Genomic DNA, 24,385 nt, shown 5'->3' with positions numbered 1-24,385 from the left:
CCATTCAGCATTTTCATTAACGATGGGAGTGTGCTTATAAAATGGGCAGATGACACCTGGGTGGGAGGGGCTGGGAGCACTTGGGAGGCAGGGTGACCCTGGCAAATTCGAGAATTGGTCTGAAATCAACAAGCTGAAATTCAATAAAGAAACAAGTGCAAAGTCCTGCACTTGGGAAGGAAAAGTCAAATGCACAACCGCCGAGTGGAGACTAACTGGCTGAAAAGGATCCGGGGGTCACAAGTTGAAAATGAGTCAACAATGTGAGGCAGTTGCCAAAAAGACGAGTCTCGTTCTGGGTCCAGGTGTTACGACAGGTGTGTATGTGTGTGTGGGGGGGTAAGACATGGGAGGTCATTTCCCTGCTCCGCGCAGCACTGAGGAGGGCTCAGGCCGGTGTCCAGTCCTGGTCGTCGCCCTTTAGGAAAGATGGGGACAAACCGGCGAGTCCGGAGGAGAGCAGCCAGAATGATCCCAGGTGCTGAAAACCAGAGCTCTGAGGACTGGTTAGAAAACCTGGACATGTTTAGTCTGGAGAAAAGAAGACTGAAGGGGGAGCTGATAAGTCTTCAAATACGTTAAGGGCTGGTACCGAGAGGACAGTGACTAGTTGTTCTCCGTGTCCCTGGAGGTAGGAGAAGAAGCAATGGGCTTAATCTGCAGCCAGGGAGATGTAGGTGAGATATTAGGAAAAACTTTCCAGCTCTCAGGGCAGTGAAGCTCTGGACCAGGCTCCCAGGGGCGGCTATGGCATCTCCAGCGTTGGAGGGTTTTAAGGCCAGGTCGGACAATCCCCTGTAAGGGCTGGTCTGGGTTTACTGCCCCCGGCCTCGGCACCAGGCTCGGTGACCTCTCGAGGTCTCTCTCAGCCCCACATTTCTGTGATTCTCTGAAGTTCGGTTTTCTTCTGTACTGGAAGGAAATGGAGACCTTGTGAAATGTTTAATGAAACAGGCGCATGCGAGCCCCACGCCCCCTCCCCCCGCCCCGCAGCGAGGCTGGTGCTCACGTCACTCCCCTGGGCCAGGGAGATGCAGGTTCAAGTCCCTGATTGGGAGCCTGGACTTGGGGGAGCCCTGACCACCTGGCTCTGTCTGTGATTGTGACTGGAGCGGAGAGCCAGCTCTGGTCCCAGTGCCCAGTCTGCCACAGGCCCAGTTCCCCATTGCTCTGCTCCAAGTGCCCTCACTTGCACCCCTGCTGAGTGCTGCTCTTTGGATCCGCTGGCATTTGCTGCTCACTTTGCACCAAGGGACTGAGGAGCTGGGCAATGGTGAACTGGGCTTCGTGTGTGGGAGAGATTCCCATTTGCCAAGCAGCTTCCCTGGCGCTGGCTCCGCGCTCTCCCGTGCCCCTCCCTGAGGCTCAACCAGGCCTGGGTCTGTGGCTTGTCCCCTCTCTAGGTGCAGGCCGCATGGTGCCCTCCGCATGGTTGTTATTTTTACAGCAGGGCTCATTGAATAATTATGGCAGGAGCGCAGTTCCCTCCCAGGCAGGCTGGAGTGAACACCCCCTCTGCCATGTCTAGGCAATTAAGTCCCAATTAGTGGTTTGAGGAGAGGAAAGGGAGGGACAGAGACCTAGTTGTCCTTTGGAATGGCCCGGCCGGATCAGAACCATGGGCCACCCAGCCCAGCCTCCCACAGTGGCTGGCACCTGTGATTCTGCCCACACAGGGCTGTGATGACTCCAGCAGCATGCTCGGGGTGAGGCAGGGTGGCGGTGTGAATAGGGCAAAGGGCTGGATTCAAATCTGGGTTCAAATCCTGGCTCTGCCACAGATGCCCTGGGGGACCTTGGGCACATCCCTGCATCACTCTGGACCTCTCTTTCCCCATGTTAATACAAGCGACTGGGTATGGAATACGGGCAGCTGGGTGAAAGCTGATGACTCTCCTGGACCTGTCTGGCTCGGGGGTCTGTAAACCTGGGGTAGCAGGTGTTTCCTAGTGTGTGTGTCACGGCAGAGACTTCCTGAGCGATGAGGGCATGCTGGATGCCTTGGGAGTGGGGGGAGGGAGCGTGTTTCAACAACTCCATAAGACCATCCGGGTTGGCGCCTGCCAGCTGATGCAAGGGAGCTGGTGCCGATTACCCAGCAGCGAGCCCCTTGGGGGCTTCCAGACTGAAAGGATGTGGGATTGTTTTTAAGCAGAAGCGAGCAAGTCCCATGCCCCAGGATCGCCATGGCACTGCCTCGCCAGCAATGCAAACCCAGCACTGAGCAGGCACCTACCCCCTAGGTGTATTTGTACAGTGTCGGGGACCCGGGGCTTTTCCATGGCTCCAGCCCGTCGCTTCCTCCTAAGGTATCGATTTGATTCGTTCCATGGACAGGTCCTCGGGCACAGATGGTGCGTGCAGAGGAAAGAGGATTTGGTGTCCCAGCTCAGGGGAAAGAGTTTGTGCTAATGAGATGCTGGCTCAGGCAGGCTCGAGGCATTGGCAGGATCGGAGGATTCCTTGTTTTCCCCCTGTCAGGGCTGCGCTCTGGAGGCTGGAGTAGCCGGGGGGGTCCTGCCAGGCAGGTGGAAGAAGGGAAGGTGAGAGATGTCTGGAGATGGGGTGGCGGAGTAGATACAGTAATGAGATGACAGGAGCACCTCGAGATGCCTGGGAGTTCAGGGCCACACTTCTGCCTAGGTTGGCCACTCACGATTCCCGGCACATGGGACAGGCCAGCCCTTCTGGGGAGCTGCATTACCTGTCCCTCTCAGCATGACCTTGCCCGTGTGTGTGTGCCACTTTGAAGAGTGCGCCCCCCCGCCCCTGCGTGCGTGTCCTTGCATGGGGGGGGGGGCGAGGTCACCCCCCTGGGGGTGGAGCGGCGCCCTCTTTGTTATGGTGTCTCCCATTTGATACCGAACAAACCTCAGTACTGGATGGAGGGTGCACATTAGAAAAGCAGGACGGTCCGGTTTAAAACCGGATGAATGCAGGGGGGCTGGAACAGTTTTTATAGTGGAGGTGCTAAGAGCCATTGAACCGAACTGTAAAACCTGTAAATGATGGAAACCAATTCAAGCCAGGGGGTGCAGCAGCCCCCTAGTTCCAGCACCTACGGATGAATGGCCTAATTGCGCTGGGTGCTGCCCAGACCCCAACCAAGATTAGGGCCCCTGTCGTGCCGGGCGCTGCCCAGACCCCGACCGAGATCAGGGCCCCGTCGTGCCAGGCGCTGCCCAGACCCCGACCGAGATCAGGGCCCCTTGGGCCAGCCAGGCGCTGCCCAGATCCCGACCGAGATCAGGGCCCCTTGGGCCAGCCAGGCGCTATACTGATGTGACAGCCAGCACAACTGGCCAACACGCTGGGGGTGTCGAACTTGTCAAAGGCCAGAGCTAAAAGCTTGAGTCACAACAGCTGGAGCTAAGGAGCCAAGCTCCGTAGCTGGGGCGAGCACAAACTCGCCCCACCCCCCACCCCGCAGAGAGGGATGCGTCACACACGCATTCACTTGTGGGCCACACGCTTCCACTGCCCAGATGATCAGCTCCATTTTGCACCTGGGGAGACTGAGGCACAGAGCTTGCGGGGCTGGTTTCAGCGGCCTGTTGAGATCAGTCAGCACTTTGCTGAGCAGGGCTGCGATGACTCAGCCAAGCAGCTTCCATGCCCCATGGACAAAGGGTGGGAGAAGAAGCAGAGGCCCAGAGTGGGCAGAGACTGAGCCAGATCCCAGGCAGAGCCAGGAACAGAACCCAGGTGTCCTCATGCAGTGCCCGGCCCCCTGGGACGCATGGCCTGGCGGATGTGTCCTGCCCCGGGCCAGGCAGCCTGTGGGAGAGCTAAGGCCCTGCGGGTGTCCCTCCCTCAGAGGTGATTTCTGACCCGGCTTCTGGAGAGCCGGGTTTATGGAGCCGAACGGGCCCCGGGCCCACGCAGTGCCAGCTTGCCCCAGGAGCCTGGGCCATGGTGCAGCCGTCGTTGGCTGCAATGAATCACCAGCCCAGCCTTGCCGGGGCCTTTCCCCCGCGCTGAGGTGCTGCCGGGGCTTGCGCATTTAAACACCCCCTCGCGCCCAGGGGCAACGCGGCCAGGGCAGACTGCAGGGGCTGGGACGGGAGCCACTCCGGGCTCTTACGTGGCTGGTGCTATCTTGAGTGGCATGCGCCCGCTCTTGGATGGGCGTCGCTCTCAGTGATGCTGTGAGGGGGAGGAAATTAGCGAAACCTGATTGGAATGAAGAGTTTTGCTTTTTTTTAAAAGCCCTTAGAGGCAAGTCTCCTTAGTGGCCTAACACCAGGCTGGGAGCCAGGACTCCTGGGGTCTGCTCTGGGAGGGGAGTGGGAGCCAGAGCTTAACGCAGGGTGGGGTGATGGGGAGCCAGGACTCCTGCGGTCTGTTGCTAGCTTTGGACAGGGAGTGGGAGCCAGAGCCAGGACTCCTGGGTTCTGCCCCTGCCTGACTATCCATAGGACCGGAGATCCTCCAGCAGGCAGGGAAAGATCATTCCCATTTCACAGCTGGGGAGTCGAGGGCAGGGTGACATGCCCAGGGCTAGAGAGGGCACCCGGCAGTGCTGGAGCACCGAACCCACCTCACCTGGCCCGCCCCTTCCTTCCTAGGCCAGCTGTTCTTGGCTCTCTGGCTTTGGACAGCTCTGCCCCCTCCCCACAAAATGGGGCGAACATTCACCAGCTGTAGGCAGGATCATGGGATTAATTGCTAGGGGCCAGATGAGGCCTGGAGCCCCCGCAGGTAACAGGGGAAGGCTCCCCCTTCGTCTCCCCCCTGCAGGCGACAGGGTGGCTGGGGATACGCCCTGGAGCAGGTGCGGGAGTGGCCTTCCCCCTTTTCCTTGCAGGATGGAGCCTGGGAGGAGCTGGGGTAATTGTAGCAAATCGCTGGTCTCCCCTGTCTCTGAGTTCCACCAACCCCTGTGTGCGGGGCTGGGTCAGATGCCCTAGTCCAGCCCTCAGCACCCGCGCAGCTCCACGGGCAGCCGGTCGTGGCTTTCAGAGCGCCATGGCCAGGTTCCCGCAGGAGTCTTTCCCCCTCGAACTGGGAATGGGAGGGCAGATCTGGGGTGAGGCAGAGCCTGGTCCTTGGCGCTGCTGCAAGGCAGCTGAGATTACAAGTGTCCCTGGCAGATTGCTCCCGGGGGGGCTCTGCTGAGCTGACGCTGCTGTGCAGATGAGAGCCAGGCCGGCCGAAACGCACACCTGCCACTGGGCAGAGTCCAGCGGCTCTCTCGCTCCGGCCCCAGCTCTGCATGTTCACGTAGAGCCTGCCCGCTACAGAGCGTTGCTGGCTTCCCCCCTTGCTTTAATTCCGCCTTCACCTCTCCAGGCGCCTTCTCTGACAACAGCAGCGAGCTCTGCCAGGGAGGAAGGCTGGCGGGTGTGTGGTGGGGAACTCGCTTGGTTTCCAGCACAATGGGATTGAAACGTGTTCAGGAAGCGCATGATTGTAGGGGGTTTCTTCACTGCCATGAGCGCTCTCCCGAGACCCAGCAGAGCAGTGCCCGGGCCTGGCCCGCAGGGTCCTGGGCCCGGTTGCAGCATGAGCACGAAGGGCTGGTTTGACCTGACCCCTGGCAAAGGGCCGGTGCGCTGAGCTGGGGCTCCGGTGCTGTGCCTGGTGCCAGCCCCAGGGTGGCAGGACCCACGGCCGTGGCTTTGAGCTTTGCAGCCCCAGTCCTGGCTCTGAACGAGGGCATTGTGCTGCGTGAGGCAGCCACCGCCGGTGACTCATGGAGGAACCCAAATTAGGCTCCCACGAAGGGGGGCAGGGGAGGCAGCCGGGAGCCAGACGAGGCTTTTGACTTGTTTACTCCGACGCCATCGTTTGGGGAAGGTGGCAGAAAGCTCCCTCCTGCGCAGCCGTCTCCTTCCGGAAAACACCTCCCCCCAGCTCTGCCGCAGGGCCATGCGAGGGGGCGGCCAGGAGTGGGGGGCCCGCAGGGCGTGGTGCCTGGGCTGGGCATCTCACAGGCAGCGGCAGGGCTGCACAGAGAAGGGTGTGGGGCTGGCAGTCTTAGCAAGGCCTGGCGGTGAAGTTAGAGCGGGGGCTCCCCAGCCGTTCCCAGCACCCGCCTCGAGCGAGGCCTGTCGCAATGTGCCCCTGTAACCCGGGGGAAAATTCAGCACTGCCCCTGCCCTCCCAGCCTTGCATGGACAAGTCTTGGAGGGGTCCAAGTACAGGCCCGTAGCCCCCATTTGAGCATGGGCTGGTGCGGAGGCAGCTTGCCTGGGACTCCCATGAGCCAGGGTAGGCCCTAGCGTTGGTGTGGATTGCAGATCCCTGGGGGCAGGGACTGTGCAGCGCCGGCCCGGCGGGGACCCTGATCTCGCTGGGGCTCTGGGCAGTACCAGGCACAGTGGGGACCCTGATCTCGCTGGGGCTCTGGGCAGTGCCAGGCACAGTAGGGACCCTGATCTCGCTGGGGCTCTGGGCAGTGCCAGGCACAGTGGGGACCCTGATCTCGCTGGGGCTCTGGGCAGTGCCAGGCACAGTGGGGACCCTGATCTCGCTGGGGCTCTGAGCAGTACCAGGCACAGTGGGGACCCTGATCTCGCTGGGGCTCTGGGCAGTGCCAGGCACAGTGGGGACCCTGATCTCGCTGGGGCTCTGAGCAGTACCAGGCACAGTGGGGACCCTGATCTCGCTGGGGCTCTGAGCAGTGCCAGGCACAGTGGGGACCCTGATCTCGCTGGGGCTCTGAGCAGTGCCAGGCACAGTGGGGACCCTGATCTCGCTGGGGCTCTGGGCAGTACCAGGCACAGTGGGGACCCTGATCTCGCTGGGGCTCTGGGCAGTGCCAGGCACAGTGGGGAGCCTGATCTTGGTTGGGGTCTGTGCAGCGCCTGGCCCGGTGGGCATGGATGGTGTGTGAACCACCAGCTGGGGGAGGCTAGCCCCCAACCCTGCCCATTGTGCTTGAGGCCCCACCCCTTCTGTACTCCCCCTCCCCTGACTGCAGCCTCCCCCAGCCTATGATACCCACTGCCCATGCTGGTAAGGACCCTGATCTTGGCCGGCGGGGGCCCTGGTTTCCGGGGGGCTTGGGCAGTGCCCGGCCCGGCGGAGGCCCTGGTCTCCGGGGGCCTCTGGGCAGTGCCCGGCCCTGCAGGGGGCCTGGTCTCCGGGGATTCTGGGCAGCGCCCGGCTCGGCGGGAGCCCTGGTCTGTGGGGGGCTCCGGGCAGAGCCCGGCCCAGTGGGGGCCCTGGTCTCTGGGGCGCTCTGGGCAACACCTGGCCCGGTGGGGGGCCTGGTTTCCAGGCGGCTCTGGGCAGTGCCCGGCCTGGCGGGGGCCCTGGTCTGCGGGGGGCTCTGGGCAGCGCCCGGCCCGGCGGGGGCCCTGGTCTGCGGGGGGCTCTGGGCAGCGCCCGGCCCGGCGGGGGCCCTGGTCTGCGGGGGGCTCTGGGCAGCGCCCGGCCCGGCGGGGGCCCTGGTCTGCGGGGGGCTCTGGGCAGCGCCCGGCCCGGCGGGGGCCCTGGTCTCTGGGGGTTCTGGGCAGCGCCCGGCCCGGCGGGGGCCCTGGTCTCTGGGGGTTCTGGGCAGCGCCCGGCCCGGCGGGGGGCCTGGGCTCGGGTGGGTCTCTAGGTGTTATACACAAGTAAGAAGCCCAGGGTCCATGCCCCCTGCCCGGTGCCAGCAGCATGGCGTGTTCGGGCCTCTCACAGGTGTCTGCTCCTGTTCCACCCTCAGCAGCGGGCACCAGGCCAGGCGGGTCCTGGGGCTGGCAGCAGCCTGGCAGCGGGCAGGCTGTACTTGGCTGCCCCAGGGGCCCAGCACTGCGGGCGGCTCCTGCTGCGCAGAGCAGCGGGGCCTTTGCTGGGATGCCAGGGCCGGGCCCTGGCACAAGGGCGCAGCGCAAGCCCGGGGGGGCCGCGCAGCGCAAGCGGGGGGGGGGGCGCCTGGCGCCCTCTCGTGGCGGCGGCGGGCGGGGCGCGCCTGCTTTGCTCAGGGGAAGGGGCCCCCAGACTGTGATGGGGGCGGCGGGGCTGCAGACTGTGTGTGTTGCGGGGTGGGGCAGGGTGAGCCCGGCGCCTGGAGGGGGGTGATGTGCGGGGCTGTGAGCGGGATGGGGGGACCCGGGGCTCTGCATGGGGTGGGGCAAGGAGATGGGGACCGGGCTGTGCGGCGGGATGGGGGGCTCTGCACGGGGAGAGCGCCAGGCTGTGGGCGGGGAGGAGGTGGGGGGCTGTGCGCGGAGATGGGGGCCCGGCTGTGCGCGGGTGTCGGTGGAGGAGATGGGGGCTGTTCGCGGGGGCCGGGCTGTGCGCGGGGATGGGGGGAGGAGATGGGGGCTGTTCGCGGGGCGGGGGGAGGGGATGGGGGGCCGGGCTGTGCGCGGGGATGGGGGGAGGAGATGCGGGGCTGTGCGCGGGGGGAGGGGATGGGGGGCTGGGCGCGGGGATGGGGGGCCGGGCTGGGCGCGGGGCGGGGATAGGGGGCTTTGCGCGGGGATGGGGGGAGCGGATGGGGGGCTGTGCGCGGGGATGGGGGGGCCGGGCTGTGCGCGCGGCGGGGGGAGGGGATGGGGGGCCGGGCTGTGCGCGGGGATGGGGGGAGGAGATGCGGGGCTGTGCGCGGGGGGAGGGGATGGGGGGCTGTACGCGGGGATGGGGGGTCGGGCTGGGCGCGGGGATGGGGGGAAAGGATGGGGGGCTGGGCGCGGGGATGGGGGGAGAGGATGGGGGGCCGGGCGCGGGGATGGGGGGAGGGGATGGGGGGCCCGTGCGCGGGGATGGGGGGGCCGGGCTGGGCGCGTAAGTCGGGGGAAGGGGCTGGGCGCGGGGACGGGTGGCCGGGCTAGGCGCGGGGCGGGGGGAGGGGATGGGGGGCCGGGCATGGGGGGCCGGGCTGGGCGCGCAAGGCTGGGGGAGGGGCTGGGGGGCCGGGCGCAGGGATCGGGGCCGGGCCGGGCGCGCAAGGCGGGGGGAGGCGATGGGGGGCCGGGCGCGGGGATCGGGGCCGGGCCGGGCGCGCAAGGCGGGGGGAGGCGATGGGGGGCCGGGCGCGGGGATCGGGGCCGGGCCGGGCGCGCAAGGCGGGGGGAGGCGATGGGGGGCCGGGCGCAGGGATCGGGGCCGGGCCGGGCGCGCAAGGCGGGGGGAGGCGATGGGGGGCCGGGCGCGGGGATCGGGGCCGGGCCGGGCGCGCAAGGCGGGGCAGGCGGCAGAGCCGTCAGGCGGCGGCGGCGGGAGCTCGGGGTCCGCGCTCGGAGCCGCCCCAGCCGGTCTGTCCCGTAGCGCAGCGGCAGCGCCCGGGGCGGGGGCAGCGGCGCCGGCGATGCGGAGCCCGGCGCGGGGCAGAGCCATCCCGGGGGGGGGCTCCCGGCCCCCAGCGCCTCGCTGCGCCGCCCCGTGACATGCGGCGGCGGCGAGACCCGGCTCCGAGCTGCCGCCGCCCCCAGCCAGAGCCACCCGGCGGCCGCCCGCCCAGCAGCGCCCAGCGCCGGCCCCGCTGCCCGCGGAGCGGAGCCGCCTCGGCGGCGCGGACCCGTCCCAGCCCCCGCCGCCCGCCATGGAGAGGGCGCCTGGAGCCGGCGAGCCGGGGGCTCGGGGCCGAGCTCGCCTCTGACCCAGCCTCGGGGGCGGGGAGCTAGAGACTCGCCCCGGCTGCCGCTTGTCACCGGGATCCGCCGCGCCCACAGAGCCCGGCCCCGGGGCGCGCCGTGCGCTCCGCCGTCGCTCCGCAGCTCCCGGCCCCGGGGCGCGCCGGGCTCCCGCTTTCCGCAGCCCCCGGGCGCCCCGAGCTCCCTCCGGAGCCGCCTGCCTGGCGCCCGGCCCGGCCACCCGCCCGGCTCCGGGGGGCCCCGCGCGCCCCGCGCCGTGATGGAGCCGCCGCCTTGCCCCAAGAAGAGCCTGTCCCTCTCCTTGCCCGTACCCCGGGAGGGCCAGGCCACCCTCAAGCCTCCCCAGCACCTGTGGAGGCAGCCCCGGACCCCCATCAGGATCAAGCACCGGGGCTACTCGGATACGGACCGGCACCCGCCCCGGCACATCGAGCGGGCAGACGCCATGGACACCAGCGACCGGCCGGGGTTGAAGAAATCCCGCATGTCCTGGCCCTCCTCCTTCCACGGGACCCCCAGCCACGGCACGAGCAAGCGGTAGGTGCCGGGGGCCCCCACCGTGTGGGGAGCGGAGCGCTGGGGGTGGGGGGCAGGGGAGTGGGGGGGTCAGCGGGGCGTCCAGGTGGCCTCCCCCCCAGTGCAGCTGTATCAGACCCCCCACAGACACACGCATGGGGAGTAAGAACCAGGATTGCAGGGCATTGCTGTGAAAATCTCGGACATCCTCCACCCCTTGGGTAAGCGTCCAGCCCTGCCTTGGCCAAGTGGTCGGTGTGACAGTCTGGGGGGCTTGGTTTAGCCAGCAGCCCCCACTTCCAGGATGTCCCTCTCCTCCGAGCAAAGCGCTGTGCGTGTGGACTGGGACAGCAAGGGATTGAGGGTGGCTCAGAGCCACCCCCCGCTGCTGCTGGCCCTGCAGTCTTTGGTAGAGCTACTTTTTGCTAACTAAAGCCGAGCCCTCAGACGGGAAGCTGAAGGGAAGGCGGGTCTGAGACTTGCAAAATGGTCCCAGCGGCTGGGACTGGTGTTAGACAAGATTAAGCTGCTTAATCTCACTCCCCATGTGTGTGTGGGGGGTCTGATGCAGCTGCCCCCGGGGGAGGCCACAGGACCGGCAGACCAAGGGGTGAAATTGTCCAGAGTCTGGTCCTGATCTCGCCTTCGTGTGCAGTAGACCCACGGCAGCCCTGCGTTGCTCCCTGGATTTACACCACTGCCAGGGCGGATGGGGGCTAAACGTTCCGATTAAAAAACAAACCGCCAAGTCCTGGGAATGAATCTGCCTGGAGAGCTGGGGATGGCCAGGGAGCCAAACTCTTCAGGCAAGCCCTGGGATCCTGGGGAGGGAAGAGAGCCCAGCATTACAGCCACCGCTGAGCAGTGCCTGCCTTGACACACGGCCCTCAAACCCCTGGGTGCACGGGCGTGTGTGCGTCCGCCCCACTGCTAAGCCCAGCGCTTGACGTGGTCTGAAAAGTGTGTGTGTGTGGGGGGGGTTGTCTGTCGTCATCTGGGAGCTGCATGTTTGGTCCGTCTGTGCTGGAAGTGTGCCCCGCCGTGGGCTGGCTCAACTCAAAGCCAAACCAAACCATGAGATGTTTGTTGCTGGGCCTGTGACCCATAGCGTGGCCTCTCACCCACCCCACGCCCTGTAGGTCTGTGTTCCTGGGGGAGGTTTGGCTCAGGGGCCAAATGAGCCCTCGGGTCTGGTTGGTTTTGCCCTTTCTTCTCCCTGTTGGAAGGAGGAGAAACTTGCTGCTGTTCCCGAAGGAAGCGCTGCAGGACTCCCCGTCCCGGGGAGCAGGCTTTGAACCCACAGAGATGCTGGGTTGTAATAGACCGGGAGGGGCAGAAGCGGAAATTGACCCCTGCTCTGCGAGAGGCAATAAGCTGTTGGTGGGTTTGTTGTTTTAAAGCGTTCTCTCCCAGTCCCCAGTCTGCGCCCGTGTCCGATTGCCCTGGAGCTTGCCCTGGCAGCTGTCGTCGGGCTGTTGCTGGCTCCGGGGGTTTCTGGCTCCTTGTCCCGTTTGTCGTGTGACTCTGCTGGGTTGGGGAGACTCTCCTTCGCCGGGGCCTTGCTGCGGGACGGGGCGCAGCATCGGAAGTAAAGGTGCGATAGTTACAAAGCCCTGGCAGGGTGCAGCTGTTTTGGGTTAAGAGCAGCTTGTTTCAGTGCAATGTCAGTGGCTTCGCCGGGGGTTTAAGCTAACCCGAAATAAGCCGCTGTTAAATCGGTGCCTCTGTGCAGGGGATTGCGTCAGTTTAACTGAACCCGTTTGAAAACTGGTTTCAGTTCGGCCTGGTGCAGCTGTCCTGTGGGGCGGGGGCCCAGGGCTGCATCTGTGTGGCACAGCCAGGGGGCCGTGGGCATCTCCACCCATGAGTGGGGTGGTCAGTGCCCGGCGTGCTTGGTGTGTGCTGGAGAAGCACCTGGTGTGGCATTTCCCACAGAAAGGCCCCATATCTCATTCCCCCTGAGCCAGCCAGTCTTCCGGCTCTGGGGCCAGAGAGGAGCCATCCCCCTCTGAAGGGGGAAAGGGTTTGTGGCCTGGTCCCCACACCCCTCTGAGCCACACAGCGCTGCACCCCTGTCTTGGGATCAGATTGGAGCCGCTCCCCCCACGGGAAAGGCCCTGTATCTCATCTTCCACCCCCTGAGCCAGCCAGTCCCCCTGCTCTAGGGCTGGATCGGAAACAGTAGATCAGACCTTGTGCCCCCTAGGGGGAAAAGGCCCATTGCTTAGTCCCCACCCCCTGAACCAGCCTGTCCTACAGATTTGCAAGTCTTCCAGGGACTTGAGCTCTCTGATATGGAAGCACCCTGGAGGTGTGGGCTGGCAGGGGCCTTCTGGCTCTGACTTCACTGTTTGTGTGGTGCTGTTTAGGCCACTGGCTGGCCTCTGTGAGCCTGGACAAGCAAAGCCTGCCATGGTCGCTGTAGGAGGCTGATTTTGATTTTCCAGGCTGTGTCTTAGCCCTTTGCTGCATCTTTCTCCTGGTTTCTCACAGGGGCTGAGGGCTCTTGTCACCTGGAGCAACGAGTGGTGTTTAAAAAAGAACCCTTTGAAATCTCCTGCCCCGGGTTGGCTAATCTGAGAAATTTACTACCCGCGGACAGTCATTATCCATGGGAGAATGCCGGTGGCATTTAAAATGTGCCAATTCCTCAGAGCAAATGGAAATTAAAAGGCCTCTAAGTTTCTTTTCAAGTCCTGCTTTTGAATGAAAGTTCGCCCAGCACTGCAGCCACAAATCAAAGCGTCATGGAAATAGGACGTGGGTATTAGAACGTTCCCTCCAAGGGCCGTTATTAACGCTGTTCCCTGTGATTAATTCCTCGCTGACTGGCTGCCTCGTCAGCTCTATTTCTGGGGGTTTGACTTAGGCTGCATTTTCTTTTCCCCCATGCATGAAACCCAAAGGCCCGCCTGCCTCTTGTGTGGAAGGTCGGACTGGATGATCCAGCGGTGACTTCTGGCTTTAAAACCCATAGAATGGAACTGAGGAGCCCTGGGCTCAGATCTCCGCTCTGCTGCGGGTGGGACCTGGGGCAAATCACTTCCCTTCTTGGGGCTGCACATGGGGAGGGAGCATGCTTTCCCAAGCTCAGGGGTGTTCTGGGGCTGTGTGGTGTAGTGGCTAGGGGCACTGTACGAGGACCCGGGGTCTAGTCCTGCCCATGCCCTCCTTTGCGATCTTAGGCAGGTCCTTTCCCCTCCCAGTTCTTGTGCAGTTGGCTCTTAGGGCAAGGCCTGTGTCTTGGCGTGCGATGGCACAGGGCCCGGATCTCTGCTGGGAGCTACCATAATACACGTCAGTAATAAGACCAGTTGGTCGGTGCCTTCTGAAAGGAGGTCTGGGCAGGGATCGCTGGACAAACCGGGTGGGCTGGGTCAGCCCCAAAGAGGAATTCCCACCCCTTCCCCGCGAATCCCTCAGGCACCAGGGAGGTTTTCGAGCCGCGTCACTCATTACTCAGACAGTCCTCGCTCTCTCGATGGAGGTGATGGGTAGATTTAAGTGTGCCGAGGCTAATGTGAGGATTGCATCAGTGAGCCCCTGCTCGGCACTGTGGGAGGGGATGTCTGTCCAAGGATCATGGGGCAGGGGATATATTCCCAAGATCTGCAGCTGGGGGGTGTGCGGGGGAACCAAACAGCTGTTAGATCCTGACCCGAGGCCTGAGTGTACAGCAGCTGGCTTTGGTGGGAGCTGGCACAGGGGTTTCTAATCCAAGCTAATCCCCTACCTCTCTGTGGAGCACGCTGTGTCTGGGTGATTGACTGCCTCCGCCTCCCCGGTTGGAGCCGTAAAGCTGTGCCGCTCGGCACCTCCCCCTCTTGTTCGCTGGTGCTAAGTGGCCATGAAGCCTGGGGATTAATAGGTGCTGGAAGCCACGTATCGCTCCTGTGGCTTGGGCACCTTTGCAGGCACCGATGCCACATGTCCTGTATCCATTGGCACTGCGGGGACGTTCGGGCAGTGGATTTTGTTATGCAAAGTGCAGTTCCCAGCTGAGCAGAGATGGGGTGAATGGAGTGGAATGCGCTGCGTGAGCGGGCGGGACTGTGGCTGCATCCCTGGGGCCTGGCTTACGGTCACGGCGGGGGCTGCATCCGCTGGCTGGGCTCTGATTGTCTCCTCGGAGCCTCAGGAACTAGGGAGTGCCTGGGAGGAGGAAGAGCTGGGCCATGTCTCCCAGCAGCCAGGCTATTCCTATTACTTGGTGTATTATGGTGGCACCAGCTGATATCAGAGCCCCATAGCTTGGCTAGGGCCCGCGCTCAGCCCCAGGACCCCTGGGTTCCGTGCTCTGCCCTGCTGGGTGACCTTTCCTGGGTCACTTTACCCTTCTGCCAGCTGGATGTGCTCTGGCCCCCCTTCCAGCCCTGCTCAGCCCAATGCCTGAACCTGCCGGAGAAGGGTGGACCATCACCAAGCCAACCTGTCTGCTGTTGTTTTAAACCTAGTGCTCCGACACTGAGATAGCATGGGGAATCTCTGAAGGCACCGAATCAGGGCCTCTGAGCCTCCCCCAGCCCACAATCCCGTCAGCCAGCAGAAAGATCATCAGCTTTTGGGGCAGAGAATTTCTGTCTGTTCTGTGTCTGTACAGTGCCTTCGGCACTTGGCCCCCAGGTGCATCCGTCATTCGAGTAATTCACCAGAATAAAGGGTTGAGGCTCCCCCTCCAAGCTAGCTGTAAAGGAAGACCCACGCTGGCTCCTCACCCCGCTGAGGGGACGGCCACGGCTGGAGGGTGGAGCTGGGACTGGCTCCCTCAGAGCAGGTCTGCCACCCGCCCCGGGAGAGCTCCAGTCAGGAGTACAGCTTCCCCACCTGTCTGTCCACTTTCTGGGCTCTCCAGTGTCAGCTTTGAGCCTTTACCTCTCCTGGGCCGGCGGCTCTGCCAGGCCCAGCCCAGACCCTGCGTAACCAGTGGGCGTGGGACCTGGTGCCCTGCGGTGGTTCGGTGCCCAGCGGGGAATGAAGGGATCAGACTGCTGGCTTGAAGCCAAAGCACTGTTTAGTTAGCAGTAGGAACAAAGCTCCTAGAGAAACAGGGTTTTCAAACCAACAGCCTATCTGCACTTCTTAGCTAAGGCTCCCCATCCCCTGAGGGCAGCCTAGGCCAGCCTAGCTTCTTCAGACACCCCAGCAGGTCCTGGGGGTCAGACAGGTTCCCCCAAACAGCTCTCCCTTCTCCTTGTTACACCTGCCTCAGTTCTTTGCTCTGCCAGTTCCCAGGCCTCTTCCTGCCCTGCCCCTGTGTCATGGAGTCCCTGGGCGATGCTCTGGAACTGCTCCCTACGAAGCCAGGCAGGACTCTGGGGAAGTCTCCTCTCTGGGAGCAGCCTGTCTGCAGGACACACAGCTCACCCGGCTTCCACCTTCCTGGGTCTGACCTCGGAGCATTCAGCCTCCTCTGCCCCTCTGTGCGCTTCCCCCAGCGAGTCCACTCAGGTGGGGTCCTGGGGAAGCCAGAGGGTCCTGCCCCCCGACTCCGCAGTCAGACGGGACTCTCAGCCAGCCAGTAAAACAGAAGGTGACAGGAACATGGTCTAACACAGAGCTTGTAGGTGCAGAGAACAGGACCCCTCAGCTGGGTCCATTTTGGGGGGCAGTGAGCCAGACAACCCCATCTGTCCTTCACTCCATGTCCCAGCTAGCCCCAAACTGAAACTCTCTCCAGCCCCTCCTCCTCTGGGCTTTGTCCCTTTTCTGGGCCAGGAGGTCACCTGATTCCTTTGTTCTCCAACCCTTTAGCTCTCACCTTGCAGGGGGGAAGGGCCCAGGCCATCAGTTGCCAGGAAACAGAGTGTCGGCCATTCTCTGTGTCCAGACCCCTGCACACACCTGCCCTCTAGGGCTCTGCAAGGATCATACACCCTTATCCCACCACCTAGATACTTACGAACTGCATAGGGGAAACTGAGGCACCCCCACACTATTCAGAGGAAACATTAAGAACAGTCCCACTTCGTCACACCCTGCCTGGTAACAGCCTCGGAGCCTGATCTCCAGCTGTTCCTCCTTCTTTCTGCTGATTTTCCTGACAGCCCCCTGTTAAACAGAACCAATATACACGTACGGTAAATATCCCAATCACCCGGCCAACACGCAGTATTCATCAGCTCCAGATCCATCACAGCTTCTGTCCTGCACTTCCGTTCCCAGGCTCTTATCTATGTTAATCTCTGTTTCTCCAGTGTCTTCACCACCAGGATAATGCTTTACGGATAATTAATTAACCAGGGAGTTGTTCTTACTGCCCACTGGTTTCATGGCCATGAGAACAGATGCAGAGAGGGGAAGTAACTTGTCCCAGTGTCCCACAGTTAGTGGAAGAATCAGGAAGAGGACACAGGAACCCTGACTACAAGACCACCTTGACTTTAACCCACCAGACCCCACACCCCTCCCCAAGCTGGGGAGAGAACCCAGGAGTCCTGGCTCCCGGCCCCCCCTGCTCTGACCCACCAGACCCCACTCCCCTCCCCAAGCTGCGGAGAGAACCCAGGAGTCCTGGCTCCCAGCCCCCCCTGCTCTAACCCACTAGACTCACATTATGCACTAACACTGACTCTCCACGACCTTGTCTGCTGATCCCAGTTCTTTACAAGCTGGTGTCTGTGTCTGTACCACCCCACGACAGCCAGAGAACAAGAATTGCTTTGGACCCTCCTGGAACCTGCTGGCTTTGCCCGCGCGATCGAGGGCCCAGCCAGAGGGGTCTGCGTGTGCAGGGAGCTGCCCGAGCGAGGTTTGGCTGTTTGAGCCATCAGCAGCCGCTTATAGCTCGTTAACGCCCCACCTCAGCGTGGGCTCCAGAGACCTTCCTCTCCCCTGCCTTGGCCAGTTGCATTTAACTTGGGGCTTGATAGGTTTCAGAGCAGCTGCCCTGTGAGTCTGTATTTGCAAAAAGAACAGGAGGCCTTGTGGCACCTTAGAGACTAACCAATTCATTTGAGCAGAAGCTTTCGTGAGCTCCAGCTCACTTCATCGGATGCTTCATCTAAGGTGCCACAGGTCCTCCTTTTCTTATTGGGGCTTGAGCGGCAGCAAAAGATTTACCTATCCCCCCCTCCCCGCCCGCTGCCCAGCTGTGATCTGCATCCTGGCTCAGTAATCGTAACAAGCACCCGCCCTGGCTTGTGATGCCACCTTCTGAGCGAAGGTCTGGTAGCCCCAGCTCTGTGTGAGGGTCAGACTGCTCCTGTGCCCTGAAGCCCTCTGCCCCCCAGTCCCTGTGTGCTCGGAGACGTACTATGAGCCGATGGAAGGCTCTGCTGCCACACGTGAGTGGGGCTGAGGGTGTCGCAAGCTGCTGAAAAGATCAGATATTTTGTATGTGCAGTAGGACAAGGATTTGGGAGCAGTCCCTAGGGGGCAGGTTACCCCAGCGCTGCCTCAGGCCCGGCATCTTGCACCTGTCTCTGCAACTGCTGTGGCTGGCCGCGCTACCTGGAGAGCTGGCAGTTCCTGTGTTTGCTTTTGCCTGCTCTGATTCTGTTTCCATCCTTTTGGTTCCTTCAAATTGGTGCGTGGTCTCGTTCTGCTGCCGACACGGCCGTTCGCTTGCCCTGGCGAGAACACTCCTGCTCCGTAGCAGTGACACAGCACTTCTCATCTCCAGAGCGCTATGTGGTGACCTGCCCAGCAGTCTTCACTCGGTTCCGGCCAGTCCCGCTTCCTGCTCAGACAGTCCCCGTTTCCTAGACGAAAACCAGGGCCGCACGTCTCCTTCGCCCTGGCCTGCATGCTGCTGCTCGCCCCAGCACTCTCCCCCTGATCTGGGAGCATCGTGTGCGAACAGCAGAGAATCGGGCATTGTGCGAACCACTGAAACTAGGCAATTGGCACCAGCTTCAACGGACGGATTTAACCAGCGCGTTCAGGGGTTTCACCCTCGCTCAGATTAGTTTAGCTTGCATCGCAGGTGTGGGTCACGAGAACTCTCTCCGCTCTCCATGTGGTGGCTGCAGTCCTTAAACCCAGATATGAGTTCCCAGAGCTCCTGGCTGCATGTGAACAGGGGGGCTACTGGGTGGGACAGGTCTTGGGGTCAAATACAGAGGGAACAGGACCTCCCTACTCGCAAGTCCCGGGTTCAACCCACCACAAGAATTAAATCAATCTCATTGAACTGATTTAACTCAAATTTGTGTGTGGAGACGAGGCCTTAGTTCCTTTTATGTCGACTGGGAACAAGTTTAAGCTAAACCAGAAAAGAACAGCCAGGGGGGTCATGCTAGGCTAAGGGCTTGTCTACATAGGGACACTCAGGAAAATTAATCCTGATTAATTTTCAAAGTGGATTAGTTAAAACCATATGAAACCCTTGGTCGGTTGCTCTTGTTCAGAGTGAAAGTGGCCTTAATTCAGAGCATTTTAATCCACAAAGTGAAGCGGCACCGAGGCCTCCTCTGAGCCTCACTGCACTGGGCTGGATTTTAAGATCCTTCCACCCTGGCTCTGCCAGGGCCCTGCTGATGCTCTTCCCATCCAGCCGCACACGGTGCTGCCCAGCGCAGGTGCCTGCCTTCCCCTGAGCAGGAGCCCAGGGAAACCCCCGGCCAGCGGGAGACGTGGGGGTCAGGCTGAACTGCAACCAGTTAGCCCTTGGCAGCTTCCTTCTGGGCGTGGGGGCAGGCAACCTACAACATTTCCAGCCTCCCACACAGCTGGTCAGGGATGCAACACACAGACACGTGCCCCGCACCGGGCCTGACTCCCAGTGAGGCTCAGGCCCCTCTGATGGATTAATGTGGCTGGAATTTGCCCCATGCGGAGGGCTTCCCTGCGGGTGCAGAGCTGGCATAAGGGCCCTGCCCCAGCCCCGGTTGGTGGGGGCGGATCTGGAGCGTGGCTGGGGAGCTGCACTGTGGCTATTCCGTCCTCCCCCCCCCGGGGCGTGGCTGGAGCAAGATGCAGGGTGGCTGTTCCCTGCGCAGTGGGCTTGAGTGCAGTCCGGAGGCTGGTCTGGCTGGGGAGGGGCCCAGAACAGAGCTCCAAGCTGCCCTCACTCCCAGAGACCTGGGAAACCGTGAATCAGGCCCAATGAGCCGGATCCTGGAGGGACTCTGATTTACACCAGCCTGCTCCTAGACCCGGCAGCTCCCCCCCACCCCAACGCTCTGGCAGCCAAAGGCAGGAGACAATGATTCTGACTCACTCCTTGTCTTCCCTGTTTACCGAGCCTCACTTTCGGCAGCCAGCTCTCCCCCTCCCTCCCTCCCCCCAGCCAGCCAGGCCTGCCCTCCTTGCAAGTGAGTGAGAAGGTGTCTCCAGGCTCGGCACGGGTCCCCATGCACGCACACAACCTCTGCTCAGGAGCAAGATGGAAAATAAGAGCTGGGTCCGGTGCGGACGCGGCTCCCCCTTGCCGTCCGCATGATGCCGAGTTCGAGAGCCTGTCTTGTGTCAGCCACTCCATTCCCACCGGCGTGCCTGCCGCCTTCAGATTTCTCTGAGATCTTCCCCCGCTCAGCGCACGCTCCCCTTGGCCATGGGACGCTGCCCAGCAGGTCTCTGGCCCTGGATGGGAAGCTGAGAGCGCAAGCAGAAAGCCGATCAATGGGACCCTGAGTGTTCCTTGGATCCGCAGCAATGATGATGCAATTGGCATATGATGGTAGTGCCCAGCAGCCGCAGAGCAGGGCCGTGCTGCGCCAGGTGCTGTACAAAGCCAGACATTTGTATCTGGGAAGCTCTTCCCTGGCTGTCACCACCATAGTTAACTGCAAAGTGATTTCTGTGATGTAACACTGTAATTTCATTTCAGATCCATCAATTGCTGTCTAATTAAAAATAAAAGCAGCAGCCTTCCTATTTATAGGCTGCGCCCAGGCTTTGTGGAGTTCCAAAGCTGCCTTTAATTTGACACGAGGCATTTCAGAGCCTCACTCCCTGGTGGGGGCCCAGCTACCTTCCCCAGCCCCACCCGTTGGTTATTGCAGATGTACATGCAGAGTCATTTAATCTTGGGTTTCTAGCAGCCTAACGAGCAGCCGGGCTCTCATGCCGCGATACACGGGCCTGGCTTCTTGGTAATAAGGAAATTAACATTTTGTCCAGGGTGTCTTTCTCTGGGGGTAATGAGACGTGAACGCGCGCCGGTCGCTCGTCGGGAAGACGAGGCTGCTTTGTTCTAATTGTTCGCCATCTCTGCACGTGGGATCTGGACGAGCAGGCGTCAGGCGCAGCTGGAGGCCTGGCGGGAGCCTGCTTTGAAGAGGGCTGGGCGAGATCAGGACGGTTTGCCTTAGAAAGGAGAGAAGTCAGGAAGCGGGGCCAAGCGGATAGAGTGCTGTGCTGGGGAGCAGGAGACCTGGGCTTCAGTCCCGGCCCTGCCACTGACCCACCCGCTGACCTTGGGCAAGTCCCTTCCCCACTTTGAGCTTGTGTTTTCCCTCCCCTCTTTGGGGCAGGGGCTGTGTCTGTGCACACCCGACGCAATGCTGCCTGGCCTTGGCTGATGCTACTGTAATACACGGACAGAAGGAGACAGGAGCGAGAAGGCCGATTGGGAGCTTCCATTCACCCTGCCTCATGATGCGGGAACAAGGGGACACGTAATGGGAAGAAATTTAAATCAGAGCCCAGGAAATACGTTTTCCCTGTACAAGCTGCCCATTAGCCTGTGGGATTCATTGCCACAAGATATCAGTGCGGAGCTTCCAGGGTCTCAGAACGGGCTGGACATTTACATGGCTAACGAGAATCACCCAGAATTAGGGACTTATCAAAAACCAGCCCAGAGCCTTGGAAGATCTGTAAATGCCCAGCTGCAGGGCATGACCCCCCAACCAGTAAAGGTGGGGCTGGGAAGGAATGTAACCCAGGGGCAGGTTTCCCATCGTCTGCCTCCTGCCAGGTATCTTCAGCCTCCCTCTGAAGCAGCTAGTGCTGGCCGCAGTGGGTCTGGGGCTCCTCTGCCCAGTGTTTGCCGTTGCTGTTGAAGAGCACAAGGGCTGGACCCCCTGTGACGATGTGACTCAGCAGGGAGGGGGGAGTGTTGACCTGGGAATGTGCCCTGGGGATGGGAGACCTGAGAACCTGTCACCTGAGCCAGGAGGGGGAGGGGGAGGTGACACCTCTGCCCAGGAATGTGAACAGGGGCTGCAGCAGGGAACCTGCTGGGTGAGTTTAGTTTCAGTTTGGGGCTGGGTGGAGGAACACAGGGAACCCCAGGGCTGGGGTCTAAGCTCCCTGCTCCCGCAGAAGGACGTGATTGAGGGGTCCTGGTTGTACCCACAAGCTCTGTTTTTGGACTGTGTTCCTGTTGTCCTATAAACCTTCTGTTTTACTGGCTGGCTGAGAGTCTCAGTGGATCCCAGGAAGAGGGGTGCAGGGCCTGGACTCCCCCACACTCCGTGACACCCCCCCGCAGCTCATTGCTGACAACACAGATTGGTGGCGTGGTATCTAATGATGGTAATGGAGCGGTCTGGATCGCTGGGAAGCTGGGCCTGGCCACTCAAACACAGTGCATTTGCAGACAGCCTGATGCAGAGTTCTGCCTCTAGGAAGGAGGAACGCAGCCTTCCCTGCAGAATGGGGAACTGCATCCTGGAAAGCGGTGACCTTGAAAAGGATCTAGGGGTCGTCGTGGACAAGCGACTTAGCACCAGCTCCCAGTGCCGCACTGTGGAGAATGGGCTAATTACAGAATTGTCGGACTGGAAGGTACCGCGAGACGCATCTAGTCCAGCTCCCTGCACTCAAGGCAGGGCTAAGGATTATCTAGACCAGCCCTGACAGGTTTTTGTCTAACCTGCTCTTAAAAATCTCCAATAACAGAGATTCCACAACCTCCCTGGGCAATTTATTCCAGTGTTTAACCACCCGGACAGGAAGTTTTTCCTAATGTCCAACCTAGACCTCCCTTGCTGTAATTTCAGCCTTTTGCTTCTTGTCCTATCCACAGGGGTTACAGAGGACAATTTTTCTTCCTCCTCCTTGGAGCCACCTAACGTGAACCTTGGACGTATGGACAGGGGACTAAGCGAAGGGAGGTCACTGGAGTGCTGTGTTCGCCATCAGTGAGACCAGCACTGGACATTGCAGCCAGTTCTGGGGTTCTCATTTTAACAAGGATGTTGAACAATAGCTAAGGCTGCAGACGAGCACCACAGAAATGAGTCGAGGGCTGGAGAAACCCCCTGGTAGTGAGACCTCGAGTGGTTTAGCTTCTCCGAAAGATGGAGAAGTGAGGGTGACATGGGAGGCTCCATAACCCAGCCGAGTGAGGGCAGACCGAGCAGCAGGGGCTGGAAGCTGAAGCCAGACAAATTCCAATGAAAAACTGATTAATCACTGGGACCAGCTCCCCAGCGAGGGTGGATGCGCCATCCAGGGATGTCTTCAGACCCCGTCTGGAGCATGTCTGGAAGATGCTGTGATTGGGGTCAGGGCAGGGGTACCGGGCAGGAATTCCATGGCCTGTGCTATAAAGGGGGTCAGATCACATGATCTAACGGCCTCTTCTGCCCTTAAACTCCATGAGTCTCTGAAAGTCCCTGAGCGGGGGCGTGAGTAGCTAGGCCTTGCGCTGAACTCTGCACAGGGCGTGACTTACCTCTATGGAACATGAGAAGAGTTCTGACCACTGTAATAAATCTACAGCTGTCTCTGCTGCAAAGGGCAGATCTGATCTCTCCAGGTACTTTTTGGAACATCTCCTAGTTCACAGATATATCCACATGCAGCCCTGCAAGGCAAGGCAGGCATCTGAGTTAGCCCCTGTTAAGATGAGTGGGAGCTCTCTGCAAACTCAGGCCGTCATTGGTCATGTTTAGAAGGTTTTGGGACAGCTAAAGCTGAGACTCTCCAGAACCATTGGGAAATCTGTCTGCAACCCCCACCCTCCTTTAATCCTTTGCGGGGAGTGCACCCCAAACACTGCATTAATCTGTAAAATAACCCCCCAAGCCCACTTAAAGATAACTAATAAAGAACTAAAACACCCTGGTAAGTAGCTAGTGTCAGGCGGCTGTATCATGGAAACCCTGCGTTTGCCCCAAGCTGGGCCTTTTGGATTTGACATGCCAGTGGCCCGAGAAAGTCACAGGCTCTTTCTTTGAGAAGAGAATTGGTGAGTTAACTGGTCTGGTAGTTTGTAGTGACCTGGCTGGGTTAGCGTGAGCAGCGCTGTATTCTTCTGGGAGAAACGGGGTGAGGGGAAGTGGCCTGGACAGGACGACTGGCTGGGGGGTGAGTTTGTGACCTCAGCTCCACCACGTGCTCCCTGTGACCATGGGCAAGTCACTCAGCTGCTCGGTGCTCCTGGCCCCTCTGTACAGCAGGTCCCGGCAGGCGGTGCCCAGCGATCGCGCTAACAGGGAAATAGCAGAGACAGCGAGGTCATGTTCCGCCTTGGGTGATTACATCCCACCTCTCTGAATCCCCCCACCAGCGTCAGCTCCATCGGAGGCTCTTCGCTCCCTGTGCTGACTGTTGCTGTGCCCTGCTGACGGGTCCTACCCCAGAGCCAGCTGCATTTCGGAGGTGTGTGAAGCGGCTGCCTACCTCCCCAGATAGATAACGTTTGTAAAGAGGTTGGAGGGGCTGGGATGAAAGGTGCAATTATTTCTGGAATTTCATATTTATGTCCTTTGATTGGGCCCGGAGGAACCTGGGGGCTGCCCATACACAAATGAACTGATGGGATCCTGGTCGCAAGTGCTGTGTGCACGCAAGTAAATACCCTGCACCAGCATCGTCTCTGTCTATTAGCAGTGATGTGCTGCAGAGCGGGTGAGTCATCCTGCCCGTGTTAGCAAGGAGATTGCGTGCTGGGCTGGGGGGGTTCTGGTTAAATGAAGATTTGCATTGACTGAAATAACGTCTCCGAGAGAGAGCCCACCAGGAAACCACCTCCGTGGGGCCTTAAATTGTAACTTTCCAACAAGCTGATTGAGATAGGACCCAGGAGTCCGAAATATCCAGCTTGGGGAGTGGAGTGGGGTCTAGTGGGTTAGAGCAGGGTGGCTGGGAAGACAGGACTCCTGGTTTCTCTCCACAGCTCGGGGAGGGCAGTGGGGGCTAGTGGGTTCATAGAATCATAGAATATCAGGGTTGGAAGGGACCTCAGGAGGTATCTAGTCCAACCCCCTGTTCAAAGCAGGACCAATCCCCAACTAAATCATCCCAGCCAGGGCTTTGTCAAGCTTGGTCTTAAAAACCTCAAAGGAAGGAGATTCCACCACCTCCCTAGGTAATGCATTCCAGTGTTTCACCACCCTCCTAGTGAAAAAGTTTTTCCTAATATCCAACCTAAACCTCCCCCACTGCAACTTGAGACCATTATTCCTCATTCTGTCATCTGCTACCACTGAGAACAGTCTAGAGCCATC

General features: G+C 60.9%; 1 protein-coding gene across 9 annotated transcripts in view; it reads left to right on the top strand.

The window, feature by feature from the left end:
- Positions 1–24,385, top strand: part of PDE4A (phosphodiesterase 4A) — a 168,323-nt gene that overhangs the window by 49,155 nt on the left and 94,783 nt on the right. For 2 of the 9 annotated variants that reach the window (XM_073318227.2, XM_073318225.2), the window contains exon 1: positions 9,772–10,064. The exons of the other annotated variants lie outside the window; for them this stretch is intronic. In XM_073318227.2, the coding sequence (XP_073174328.1) occupies positions 9,787–10,064 (278 nt within the window). In that variant the 5' untranslated portion in view covers positions 9,772–9,786. Of the gene's footprint in view, positions 1–9,771; positions 10,065–24,385 lie in introns of those variants that run through there. 9 annotated transcript variants of the gene reach the window in all.

Source organism: Lepidochelys kempii, chromosome 20 (genome assembly GCF_965140285.1).
Source record: "Lepidochelys kempii isolate rLepKem1 chromosome 20, rLepKem1.hap1, whole genome shotgun sequence".
Classification (NCBI taxonomy): domain Eukaryota; kingdom Metazoa; phylum Chordata; order Testudines; family Cheloniidae; genus Lepidochelys; species Lepidochelys kempii.
This window is presented reverse-complemented; position numbering and strand designations above follow the sequence as displayed.